We start from the raw sequence: 14,002 nt of genomic DNA, 5'->3' as shown, positions 1-14,002 counted from the left end.
GTTTATTTCGAAACAGTGTTCCAAGCGATGGCCTGTATCACTCTAAGGTGGGAGGTCTGCTTTGACTGCCCTCTTGGCAGTCGAAGATAGAAGATAGAAATTAGATAGCCCGATAGAAAGAGTACACGAGAAATAGACGAGTAGAACAAATTAATTAACTAACGTGAAAAGAAAGATAGAAAGGGCGAGAAAGAGACAAATAAATGTGCAGCATGGGCGTCAGCAGAAGATTCGAAAGGGACCTAAGTAACTCCAGCGGACTCTCCCTACTCTAGAGCGATCAATCCAGTTTGCACACCCCAAGACAAAATCCTGCCGACATCCATTATGGGCATCGAATACGATAGCAACAGATTGGGTTGTTATACCAAAGTCATTCAGTGCTTCAAGGACTCAGGTTATACGAAGTGTAAAGATCACTCCTTTAGGAAACATCCGTGGCGCTCTGCAATGACCTAAGTGCCTTTTTTTTTACCGTGTGTGGTTTCAACGCAAACTTTGGAATGAGAGCAGATCCCTTTGAGAGGTGATCTAGCCGTCTGTTTTTTTCCTCGAACAACACATGCGCGTGTTTGCGGTTGACAACGCAAAGTCGTTCAAAGTACGCATCCACTGCCCACGGCACGCAGCCCCCCTTGCCTATTCTCCTCGTATCTCAATATAACTTTTACACAACGAAAAATGGTCGGTGCGTTTTTGATTTTGTTTTTCTGCTCGACCACGATCGCCGGCACCCTCGCACCCATTCACTCGATCATATATAGATTATGAGACGCAGGACGGGGCCGCGATATCTATATATGGCACTGTTAGAGAACATGACCGTGACAATGACGGCGAAAATGCGCCCGGAGTGTTCGTGCAATTATTATATCACAGACTGCAAAAAAAATTGAAAGCCAGAATGAGTTCGGCTCAAGAAAATTTTGGTGAGCCTGAGTTTGAGTGAGTACGATGGGCAATACGTATTTCTTGAGTTAGTCTGAGTTCTACAATTTTTGGCCGACCTATATTCATATCTGCTCATCTTCAGCCAACTATCAGCTGTATATAGATTCGCGTTTGTACTCATGTCTACTGACACGTATTCTAAAGCAGTGGCATTTTACAGACATTCAAATATTTATCGATCAGAGGCGTGTATTACGTAAGGGGGTGTCTTGACCTCCTCATTCCAAATTTTTAAGGAAAACTCTCGAACAAACATATCTCATGTTGCGCCAAGTTCAACAAAAGTGAGCTTTCTGGTTTGCGAGCACTCACAACTCGTGTTCGGAGGTATTACATCAAAAGGTGCCAAGAAGTTGAGTGATTACGTGAAATGCCGGTATTGAAGGGACAGTAAAGGCAAATGCATATTTAGATGAGGAGATCAATGTAAGACAGCGTCTAAAACGACAATATTATCAGCAGCAGTGCCATACTCACCGAGAAATATAAGGTAAATGCACGAGAACACATGCGACACACTAAGACATTCGCAAAATGATCTCGATGACGTGAGAGTTATAGCTTACAATTAACTACTAGTCATCGAACTAGCTGCACTACATAAAGAACATTCAGTGCATCAAGAGACATAATACGCTGCCCTTTGGTTTCTGTTTGATTTATGAAAAAAAAAGTACAGCCGGACGTTCTTATGAGGAATGACGCGAGTGGTTCAAAAGTTCAATTTTCGCCTGGTTAAACGACAGGCGTGCCATCAAGTGGGGCCAAGCTGAACCAAGCACGTCTACCTCATCACAGACAACGTCAATGGCCGTTGCATCAGCCGTGGCTCCCGCCACTTTCCCTCTGCTACTAGTAGTGTCGGCGGCCGCGCGGTTAAGCCGGGCAACGTTGTGCGCGGCAAAACGAAGTGAGACGTTCTGCTTGAGGCGGAGTATCTGAAGTACGCTACCCCGACCTGGACTACTGAAACGTCATTTCATTTCGAAATAAGCACTTCATTATCAACTTCTACTTAATAGTTGTATTTAATGTCCCTTTAAAGAGTATTGACACCAGAATCGAGAAAGGTAATTCTAGACTAACGTTTCGACTCATGAGTCCTCTCACTTGAACTCATTCGGACCAAGATCGAGCCATGAGGCTGAGCTAGTCCGGGTGGACAATGTTTTGATGAGCTTGAGCCTGAGTGAATCAGGTTGAAAATTTTCATGTATGTGAATCTGAGTGAGACAGGCTCAGGTAAATTTTGGCGAGTCTTGAGTTCTAGTGAACCCTAAGTGAAACATGTATTTATGGGAGTGAACTCCACATGTTTTGCCGACCTTTGCTTTAGTGCCACGACGAAGGGTTGGGCTTGATTGCTGCTGCCAGCCCGATTTTTTATTCTTTGAATTTGTTGTGTGAACGCTCCTGATGTCAGCTTTTTAAATGCGAAGCATTTTTTTTGCGCACTGCAGGCACTCTGGCTACAGGCACTTCGGCACAAACCTGCAGCTGGGCACGTGACACAGGTGATTGACAGTTGATTTGACTCTGGGATGCCGAGAACAGACATGGGTAAATTTAACATGTGAGCGTTAAAGAATAGCGGACATCTGCACCGTTGACCGGACGAATGCGAAGAATAAATGTCAGGGCCCTAGCAGGAATCAAACCCGAGCATTCTGTATGTCAACCGAGTATTTTATCACAGAGCCCTACCTAGTCTCGGAACTACTTTTCAAATAGACACTGTAATTTTCGTGAAACGTCAATTGCAGTTGCAGTGCCGGCTATCCAATGTTATAAACATTACATATGTACCCCTATGGTACAGCCATCCCGTCGAGTTAACGTCCATTGTAGTTAAGCGCGATCCGGTTCATTTAATTTATGTAGCACTATCTAGGGCTAACGTCCTAGCCAGCAGCAGCGCTTCATATCAGCATACCGCCTCTGGGTGTTGCTGTTGGCATCGTTACACAAAATTAAACTGGTTATATAATAAACCATATGCGGCTGTTCAACGAGTGTGTGTGTGTGCATTTGTATATATAATTAGCGCCACTTCATGACGTTTCGCACAATAAAAAAATTACAACGCAGTTACCTTACATCCACATAACATCGATTCCCAAGTTACGTGAAATTTTTGCCCCGCCATGGTGGTCTAGTGGCTAAGGTACTTGGCTGCTGACCCATACATAGGTCGCGGGATCAAATCCCGGCTGTGGCGGCTGCATTTCCGATGGAGGCGGAAATGTTGTAGGCCCGTGTACTCAGATTGCGGCACACGTTAAAGAACCCCAGATGGTCGAAATTTCCGGATCCCTTCACTACGGTGTCTCTCATAATCATATGGTGGTTTTGGGACGTTAAACCCCACATATCAATCAATCAGGAGTAGACAGGGTGATGTGCGAAAAGGACATCATCGCATTTTTGCCGCGAGGACCTTCATGCTCAGTGCTGTGTTAATAGGAGACGTTACCGGTGCTGCAGAAGTCATCCGTCCGAGCTACACAAATCGTGGCATTTCCTTCGAGCTACATCATACAACCACGTGTAAGAAATAATGAAAAGCACTGATTGGCTTTGTGATGCCAAAGTTAATGTTACTAAATTCTTTGAGCAAAAGCAGCAGTACACGCTAACCTGTTGTCAGATGACCGCCATGGCGAGAAACGCTCAAAAAAAAGCCGTTTCCAGGAAAAAAACTGAAAAGGAACATTGCACAAGGCAATCAGAGAACTAGTAATAGAGTGTCATTTGCAAGCAATATAATTTATTCATTTGATTCTGTGCTAACATTTTTTATACGATTCGTCATTGCTATCGTACAGCACGTCCTATAAATTTTTATCACGCTGCGCGCCGACTTTCTTATAAATTTCTGTGTAAACTTAACATGCCATGGCTAAAAAAATCAATTTCCAAGGTGAGATAAACTCTCATGAGCCAAAGGAATTGTTTTTCAAAGAACTATAGTTGGCCCTTGGGCCACGTATTCTTTTTCTTTCTTTCTTTCTTTCTTTCTTTCTCTCTCTCTCTCTCTCTCTCTCTCTTTTTCTTTGATCGATGGCACTTACGTGGGCTTGCGAAAGCGAGCAACTGAAGAAGCGCTTTTGAACAATCTCGTAACCCGTTTTACCGAGAAGGAAACTAAATAACGACGGAATAAAAGTGACACTTTAGCCGCAAGGCTGAAGAAATCCAACAGAACACTAACGTAAACGTGGCCGCTGCCGTTAGCAAAGTGAGCTTCACGCTGCTTATTGCTTCAACGCAAGCTGAGCGTTGTGAGCAGAATGCGCGTGCAAAGATGTGTGCCGCCTAGTGATCTTTATCAAGACCGGGCGCGCGCTACCACGCTGCGCCCGTCGAAGTTAGCAGTTGCCGTAACCCCCCCCCCCCACCTTGCCGCGCAACGAAAGACACCGCTTGAGTCGCGATCCTCGGCCCCCTTTCCTTCAACAAAGGACACATAAAGTTGCTCCTTCATTCGGCTGTCCTCGCAAGGTTTCACTCGCAAGGAGGGCATATTCGACGTGTGGTATTCGGCCTTTACATGGAACCTCACGGCGAAGCCAGAAATGCTCGTGGAGTGCCTGCATAATTAAAAAATGTGTGAAATTTCCCAAAGTGCTCTTTGTATGCCTAAGCATTCGCGCACCATCCACAAAGCCACGTGGGCGGGTTCGATGTGTGGCACGAGCATCGCTCGTGCGCCGAGCGCCGTGTAAAGGCGTGTGGTATCACGTGTGGTGTTGTGGTACCATGCGTGGTGTAACGTCACGTGCGCATAAGGAATGCTGGCGTGCTACGACATCGATAGCGCGTCATCTTCTGGTGCCGATCCGCTACGATCAGGATGTCGGTGACGGACAAAACGTTGTTTAACCATCCCCTTCAATGTCGCCAATGCAGGAAGCTTGACAAAAGAAATTAAGCATGGCACATGGTCATAACGTACCGCTGCACGTACGGCAATAGCATTCGATTATCTTTCATGAAAAAAAAACACTATCTTACGTTATCCTTACTCCGGAAATTTTAAAGAATTTACAAGTCAGAATTAACATGAATTCCAGTGAAGCACGTGGAGATAATTTTGTGCCATCTGTCACAGAGAAACATTCGGTATATTTTTGCAACATAATCATATTCATGCTAATATTAAAATGCCTCCTTTGACATCAGACTATTGTCACGGCATGCAACACAAGGAACATGGCACTAGCCTCAGTTGGAGTATCGAAGAGAACCATTTCAAAGTTACTTACCGATCTGGTTGCCAAATGTTTGCGTGTGAACTGGGTGGTTCCGAAAGCGCGCCACTCAGCCACCTCTCGCAGAACGCGTTCGTGTGGTTCCATGCCTCGATATCACATTTCGGGAGACTTCACTGACATCTTGAGGACCTTTTTTTAGGTTTTGGGATGTTTAACCCTGAGAAGCAACGCAGTTAGTCTGGTATGCGTTTCAATTAACTCCTATCCACTGCTCAGGGGCCTTAGCCATCACGTGGAGAGCAATTAAATCCTTATTCCCAGTGTCTGAGCTGGCGCAGTCACCAAAATGGCTTGTTTCTGGGCTAGCTGGTGATTTTGTAGGTCGCCCGGCTGCAGCAAACATTGAAGCGCACTGAAAGAAACAGAAGGAGACTGCTGTCACCCGGAGGTAAATGCTTGTTAATAAGAGATAAAACTTCAGGACATTCTGCCTTCAGTAATGCGCTGGCCAGTTGGCGGGTTCAGTGGAGTGCAATGGTTAAGGCATCTAATGTGTCCTGCCCACTGTCAGCGCAATCTGCTGGCCCGACACGCAAATGATAGTTGCGTGGTGTGCGTACGACGTAAATGTGCGATGAACTGAATTGCGCCGATGCGGCGTCATCGAAGCCCTCACCTGTTGTCTGATCACCTTGCTTGCTGACGCCGGCGAAAGACAGCGATATCGTACTAGGAACAACGGACAATAACGCAAACTAAGCCTATAAAATTAAAAATCGCGACAGAACACGTCTCGCGATTGCTATAGACGATCAAATCGTTAGTATTCAGGCATATTATCGACACGCCGTAATGTTGGAGCGATTTCTTTAGGTACCGTATGCAGTGATCGAAAATTTACTGCACTGTCCCGGCTTGTTCGCCGGTGGTTTCTTTGGCTAGTGAAGTATGGTGAACATTTGTGGGCTTTCATTTGTGTGCATTTATTTTTTCGGTCTCTATGAATGGGTATACGAGATTATATTGTAATGCATGAAGTACACCTAAATGCATTGGCTGCAGCTGAATGGGTCTCTTCTCTTTTCTCTCCCTCTCACGTTTCATATGTACGTATTTCAAATGTGCATCATCTTGCAAAATAATTTTCTTCTTTGTAGTTACTGTCCAAGCTGCTGTGGCTTTCTGTGGACACAATTGTATAGTTAGGGCAGCAGTCTCAAGGTAGTCTTGTCTAAACTACTTTTCAGTTTATTATTCAATTTTCATTTTGTTGTATTTTATTTGTCTTCTTATGTGACACTTTAACGTGTGTTCCTCCTGCAATCATCTATTATGAGATCAGCAGTATTGCTGAATCGATAATTTTTTTTAATGCCAGGCCTGCGTGGAACACGCAGTACAGTCGCAGCGAAAGCTAGAAGAACGGCCGTTGAGAGCCTTTTCTAAACACTCTTTGGGTGTGTTCCAATACTCACCATAGACGGCTAAATAGACAGCTAAATTGACGGCGGCCATCTTGAGTCCCATTCCAATACTCATGTAGCCGGCAAAGTAGACAGCTCAGAGAAGACCACATCGTGGACAGATAAGATGCAGGCAACTTTGCTGTCTAAACAAGATGGCGGTTCAGCGAATCACTCAGATAGATCGGATCCTGCCGGAATGGTCGTCTGCACACAAGCAGACGCTTCCCCAGACGCTCAATATGAGTAACGGTTATTTGTTTTTGCTTTCAACACGAAATAGGACAGAAAAGACAACTGTTACGTTTGTTTATTTTAATTTTTTCTCGACGCGAGGTGGCGCACCGTCGCGTAAAAGCCGTCCAGACGTGTTCCGATTCTCGGACAGCATGGGCTCGGTGCTGTCTTCTAAGCAGTCTGCGTAGACTGTCTACGTGCTGTCTAAAAATTGGAACACAGCCTTTGGGTGACTGCTACAAGCACACTTTCTAGATACCCACTACGCCATAAATAATCAAATTTTTGTGTGTAGAAGGCCCGCATTCACTATGCTATTCCTTCGTCATTCTTCGGAAAAGCGTGGCATCAGCTACACACTTGCTAACAATTCTGCGCAATTTCTTTATGCAACGGCTGACGACGATGAAGAATTATGCTTGCCGTGTGTATGCGCCGCAGTTAATAAATTATCAAGAACAAGTTTTCTTGTGGGTAGAGCAATTGACGACCCCCTCGTTACGCAATCCGCTTTGTGTGATGCCCGGTTGTTCCTTTGGTGTTCTAAAATGCTTCATTACTCGTGCTAACGCGATTTCTTCACCCGACATCAAGCCTGCCTAAGGCCAGTTTAGAAGCGATTTCAAACTACCAGCGTGGCTTAGACAATGTTTTTTTTAACAAAACGGCGTAACTCAGCATTGAAGAAAGAAAAAAAAACGGTGTGGCGCAGTGTTAGAATACTGGGCTGACACGCAGCGGACCCGGGTTGGAATTTGTTTGTGTGCCCGATGCTTTTTTTTCATTTACTGAGTTTTTTTCTCTTATTTCTTGCGATATTGGTTACGGTACGGACACCGGCATCGGCGGCAGACAACTATGACGCCGCACGTGACCCGTGTTCTGATCTCATAGCAGCTTTCGCTGTAATAAATAAATACTGTTTGTCTCCTGAGGAACGCACCGCCAAAAACATCTCCCGTTTTCGCTGCGACTATAGTTTATGAGTGCCTTTCAGACACATTTCGAACTTTTGCAATGAACTTGGAAAGCAGGACATTCGAGAGTCTGGGTCTAGCGACATGAAAATCCCCACTTATATCACCATCACTTCTCACTTGCCGCTATATGCACTACCGAAGTATACAGTCTGCGCACATAGCTTTCTGTTTATCCCCCCCCCCCCCACTCTCGCACTACCCTTCTGTTGGAATCCAGTCAGTTACTCATAATGACCAGCGGTTATCTTGCCTACGCGCTACATGCCCGGCCCATTACTCCTTCTTGAGTTCTACCAAGATATCCTTGAAGGGATCGTAAAAAGATTACTTCGAAAACGACAGCGCCGAACCACCGACAGCCATATACGCATTCAGTTCCAGCCATTCTGCAAGTCCATCGCTCATCAAGCCACACAAACCATTCAAGCGCAGTGTATCGTCCACCAGCCCAAAGTACCGCACATCTTCGCTCCTTTTTTGTGACAACCACACCGGACTGGAATTGTCTGCCTGCAACTACCGTGCACCACTCCGACCCGCATCAATTCAAGATTGCCCTCGAATCACTTTTTTTTTATTCTGTAACTAATACCCATCCATCATGTAATGCCCCAGCTGGGGCCTTTGTGGTATTCAAAATGAATAAATAAATAAACTAAGGGACGCCAGCCTAAGTATATATAGAGTACACTTGTATTGACGCTTTGACTATCGAGCAACGCGGAACTCTACGCTACCTGCGAGTACACGCAAGTGATCCTCGTATTTGCCACACGCGATCTGCGTCTACTCAGTTGGGCTGACAGCACCTAGTAACTTAGTACGTGTATGGCTGCCGGCGTTCTGTATTGTCGTTTTAGCAGCGATATTTTCTCGATCCCTTTAGCACGTATTTATTCGCTCACCTTTTGTAGAAGCCATGCAGGATCTGCACTCGTGAGACAGATTGAAGGAATTTTTTTTCTTCTTTCTTTCTTCTTTTCCTTATCTATACCCTTTTAATTCCACTACTCATCCCCGTGCCGACCGGTTGAGGTGTCATCGTGAAGATAAACAGTTACGGGTGGCACTTTTCTCTTCTTTTCTATGTCATAACCACTTAGCAGCAGTAGGAACCATGTCCTATTTTCATTGTCTTGGAGGCGTTGTGAACGGTCTTATATGCAAAGCGTTATATAGGCCATTGCAACAACAAAGTCATCCTTGAAAGGAAGGAGTGGGGGTTCCCTGCCACCGTCAACGGAGGTGCCGTAATCCCGGTTGTCGCCTTACTTCAATGCAAATTTAGACCGCAGCTTTCACTCAGTGACGTTCGTCCGATGTTCGCCAACGTTGAAGTTAGCATTTTTTTTTCTGCGCCACGCATAATGGCCAGTCACAAAATATGTGAGCTAAAGCTTCGCGCAATTGGCAGCTCTCACAATTCGGGCTGTTCGCACGGCCGATTAGGTGGGTGAAGTGACGAGTGAAGGCGACGCCCAGGCAAATCTGGTGCAGTATATTAGCATGTATTCGGCTGATTTTAGCCGGAAGACGAAAAGTAATATCGGGGTCTGTTTCCCGCAGACGCTTGTTTCGATGATCTCGTAGCGGCCAGATCATCAATGAACCATCAATGACCAGTCAGCAACGAATGACCAAACAGTGTCAAAAACTGTTACAACGGCTGGTTTAGACTTTATCAAAAACACTGTACTAGATACTAGACTCTAGGGTACTATGCTAAGTGGCTACTGTACATACGCACCACCTCTTCTTGTCCTCATCATCATCCTTCATCCCTCTTTCCTTCCTCCTTCCTTTATCTCCTGGGTAGAATAGCAGGCTAAAGCAAACTAGCTTTAGCCTGCTAAAAAATGAAAGGGCTGCCAGTGAAAGGGCTGCCAGTGAAGCGCCACTAAAGCTCGGACCATCAACGAAGCCGAAACAGTTAATGAACCTTCCTTGTACAACGTTTACCCTGATGAGTGAAAGAATTACACAAAGGAATAGCTTCTTAACTGAGAGCTCGAAAAAATTTGAACTACAAAAGGGAGACACCTGGACACAGCGCAAACTAACAACTGAAACTTTATTCGAGAAAACAGGAAGGAAGGAAGGAAGGAAGGAAGGAAGGAAGGAAGGAAGGAAGGAAGGAAGGAAGGAAGGAAGGAAGGAAGGAAGGAAGGAAGGAAGGAAGGAAGGAAGGAAGGAAGGAAGGAAGGAAGGAAGGAAGGAAGGAAGGAAGGAAGGAAGGAAGGAAGGAAGGAAGGAAGGAAGGAAGGAAGAAACAAGAAGAGGGAAGGCAAGGAGGTTAACCAGATGAACGTCCAGCTTGCTACCCTGCACTGGGGAAAGAGGGATGGGGATTAAAAATTGAAAGAGAGGAGAGAAGCAGAGCACTGCACACAGAAACAGACATATATATGCGGTTACGCCAACACGTGCGGTGAAAGAAAATGATTGGATGAGCAGACAGATTGAATTCATGATGCGCTTCCAAAAAAAGCTACCTCAGCGGGAAGTAACATGACGAAGGGTTGCGCGACACATGAGTCACAAACTTTGTTGATGAGATACGCCTCTTCCAATTCCCACGCTTTCTTGTCCCTGAATCTAGCTTTAACTACCGTATCATCAAACAAGGGCGCGAACTCGCACTCTCTACAATGCGATGATAGGTTAGAGCATAGTGCTTCCTACAGAGAAGCTTTGTGATCCCTAATTCTATTGAAATAAAACTTCCCACACGACAGCGGATTGCCGTACACCACAGTTGAGATGAATTACCAACTCGCCCAGCAGTCCATTCTTCTCTCGGAAATAGCTTCGTTTCTATTCCTTTTTTTTCTTTTTTTTCTTATACGCTCTTTCTCTATCTCTATCTCTCTCAATTTCCTGAACACACGTGTCTTGTCATTATAGACATCAAGTGCATTCAGCTCCACATGCAGCATATGACCAAACGTGTCATATGTCCTGCGCTGCATGCAGTGAGAATAACGTGAACAGCGTAATATAAATACTCCACACGTGTTAACAGAAAAATACGACGCAAATTACCGTCTCACGGTGACAGAGCTACAACTTTAGGTGAGTGCGAATACAGGTTGCCATCCTGTTGTAAGGTTAGAGTTTATAATCGTATGATGGCGGGTAAATGTAGTACAACAGTGTAAAGATGCTCTGCAGCATGCATATATGCAGAAGCACTAACGTGAATAACCAAATGAGGACACTGCAACGTACGTCATTTGCCATTTGCCTACGTTAATGAAAAGCCGTAGATAATGGAATCAAGGAAGGTATCAGGAACGTTAACTTTGCTGTTTGAAGTGTATTCCAATGATTGCAATAATCTACAGGAATCCGTTCAAAATTGAGCTGCCTGTTTGTAACTACGATCTCTCATCAATCATCGCTCTTATCAAGGAGACTTTAGACTAGCGGAATCTATCTGAAACCAAGATCGCAGTTACCAAAATACGATGCCGAGTCCCCTCACTGAATTTCTACCTACTCAGGTCTGGTGTGGTACAGTCACTAATATGCCTCCATTGCAATGAGTGTGAATCTCTTGATCATTTCTTTGTAACGTGCAGATTATTCACCAATCAGAGCAAAAGACTTTTAGACGAACGCTGCCAAGGTTGATATTAGGTTTATCCCTTCCGTTTGTTCTTTCTTTTGGGGCTACCGTGCTGAGTTTTAGCCACAGGAGCGTTTGCGAAGCCGTTTGCGATTTTCTTCGGGAGACGAGAAAAATAGAATGCTAAGTTCATCGTTAAAAATAATCAAAATCAAGCATATTCAATAAAAACTTAAGATGTCGAAATTATAAACATTTCCTATTAAATAGCAAGACACCGTTCGTTTCATGGCTGATCCCCAATGGTGGGTTGCGCCAGGATAAAAGAGACAAACAAACAGCAATAATAGACTTTACTTTTATTCAGCCAGAATTTACAGGCCGAGCATTTAGACCGCCTGTGCAACAAGCCGACGCTGTTCTTCTTCCCCTTCGGCGCCGATCTACATGTTACACTGCAAATGTCGTCGAAAGACGATAGTCTTGCGTCTGGAGAGAGAGAACGAAACGTTTATTTGAAGTTCAGCACAAGAAAATTGGTGAATGGTATTCTGGAGGCGCTGCGTTAGAGTGCCTCGAGCGTGCAGCGGAGGAGAATGAGTGCATCAATTCACGTCAAACATGAGAGATGAGCGTTATCTGGCAGTCATCTCGGAAAACATAGCACGCACGCCCTGCGCCCCCGTCTCGGAGCTGATAAGGTGTAGAACGCAAGGCGGCGGTTAGGTGCCACCACGTGTCTTCTTAGAAAAGCGTTGGGAACACTTGTCTTTTCATGCAAGCGTTGCATGGTCAGCACATCGTGATAAACACCATGGTCCTTAGAATTAGTTATGTATGCCTTTTCTAGTATGCGACACACTTACAGAATATTGACGTGCTGTTATGATGCCTCAGATATGCGCAATAATTGCCTTTTGTTGACAATCGCACAAGTATGGACGCTGAATATTGAGCAATATTGTTGGGCGTTGCGGATGGTGTCAGCCGTTTGGACTATTGTTTGGTCACTTCGGAGCCGTTTACAGTACCGCCAAGTGTGGACAAACAGACAAATCTACAGATAGAGAGACATACCAAAATTTTTGCGTCGAACGATAAAAAGAGAGGAAGAAAAACAAGCACGGGAAGAGAGAGCGAGAGTGATAGAAATAAACATTTATTTTGAAACAGTGTTCCGAGCGATGGCCTGTGTTACTCTAAGGTGGGAGGTCTGGCTTCGACTGCCCTCTTGGCAGTCGAGGATAGAAAGCATTTCTCGCCACATGACGAACTTCCAGTGGAAGATGTCGTCCTACATCGTGATGATCTCGTTGAACACTCTACAACGAGAAGAAACAACACTCAAAAGCAATGCCTCGAAAAAGTACTGCAGCGAAATGGCACACAAAGCAGCCCGCGAGGGCTGATTTTAAATAATCCCATCTCCCCACATCCTTGGAAGAGGGAAAGGGCACCAAAGTACACTGTAGAATCACAGATCACACACAACCCGTGAGTGTGACGAGCATGCATGGCCCACGTGAACGTCCAATATTGAGGCGATGTCACCGCAGTGTCATGTGTCACCAAAGTGGCTGTACCTCGTATATAGTGTGTGTGCCGCTGTGCGAGGGGTCTCCAGCTCACGGCCGCATACATCAAAAGGGCCGCTTTAATTAAGCTCGAAGCGTCCGTGGCACTGGCGATTCGCGGCTGCCGGCGCTAACCCTTTCAAGGAAGATGTCGCCACTGCGTAAACTCTTGTCGTCCTCGAGCAATACGGCCTACGCCGTCGTGGCGGCACGACGCCTCGCTTGGACAAAACATGGTGGTCTCAATGCCCGGGCTTGAACGGCTTTCCGCAGGCAAGGAGCACATCAGCGACTCGTTCGCAGTACCCAGAATTTCGTTCCCCTTTTCGGCGCGAGTGCCGTACCTAACACCAGTGAGCCATATTCGTCAAACCATCCTACCCTCCCATGCTAATTTTTGTTTACCACACGATAACGAGTTGAGGAGGGCAGCACCCATAAGTAGGCGGCTATATAGATAGATAACCAATTGTGCAGATAGACATGCTAAAGTGGTTCCGGTACGTAAAATACTTAGCATTTAGAAATAGTGGTTCTCCGGCAGCACTGGGAATCGAATTCAATGCCTCCAGCACTGGAAGCGACGGCTCTAACCACTCGGCTACTATGCACTGCGGTTGGGGAAGTGGTAGCCGAGGAAACATCCACATGAAACCTGACAAGGAGGTAGAACATGGAATGAAGATGAATTGGGGTAGGGAGAGCGGTGACACTTAATCTGCCCGGCATCCTCCCGTCTAGATCTGCCCCATCGTACAGCAAATTTCAGACAATAATTGAGCAATACAAGGGCAACAAAATGAATTTTATTGCACAATATTTTGACTTGCAGAAGAGGCCCTTGAAACCTCGCCACTTTTTTCAGAAAAAAGAAAACGAAATGCCAATTAATTATTTAGCGTGGCTCTGCTAGATCAGTCCTGATGGCTTCGCCTACTTTTTCTTCCCATCCTTGGATGTCTTGCCCGTCCTAGTGCGCCTCCCGCGCACAGACGACGACCGGCTGCTCGGGGCA

The 14,002-nt window shown here is 45.6% G+C and overlaps 1 protein-coding gene across 5 annotated transcripts in view; it reads left to right on the top strand.

Annotated features, from left to right (window-relative positions):
* Positions 1–14,002, top strand: part of LOC119176390 (uncharacterized) — a 213,774-nt gene that overhangs the window by 139,917 nt on the left and 59,855 nt on the right. For 4 of the 5 annotated variants that reach the window (XM_075877571.1, XM_075877574.1, XM_075877575.1 and 1 more), the window contains one exon: positions 2,412–2,465. In XM_075877571.1, coding sequence (XP_075733686.1) covers positions 2,412–2,465 — 54 coding nt within the window. Of the gene's footprint in view, positions 1–2,411; positions 2,961–14,002 lie in introns of those variants that run through there. The other variant, XM_075877577.1, reaches the window with a different exon arrangement.

Source organism: Rhipicephalus microplus, chromosome X (genome assembly GCF_043290135.1).
Source record: "Rhipicephalus microplus isolate Deutch F79 chromosome X, USDA_Rmic, whole genome shotgun sequence".
NCBI lineage: Eukaryota > Metazoa > Arthropoda > Arachnida > Ixodida > Ixodidae > Rhipicephalus > Rhipicephalus microplus.
Note: the sequence above shows the minus strand (reverse complement) of the source record. Positions and strands in the feature narration are given on the sequence as shown.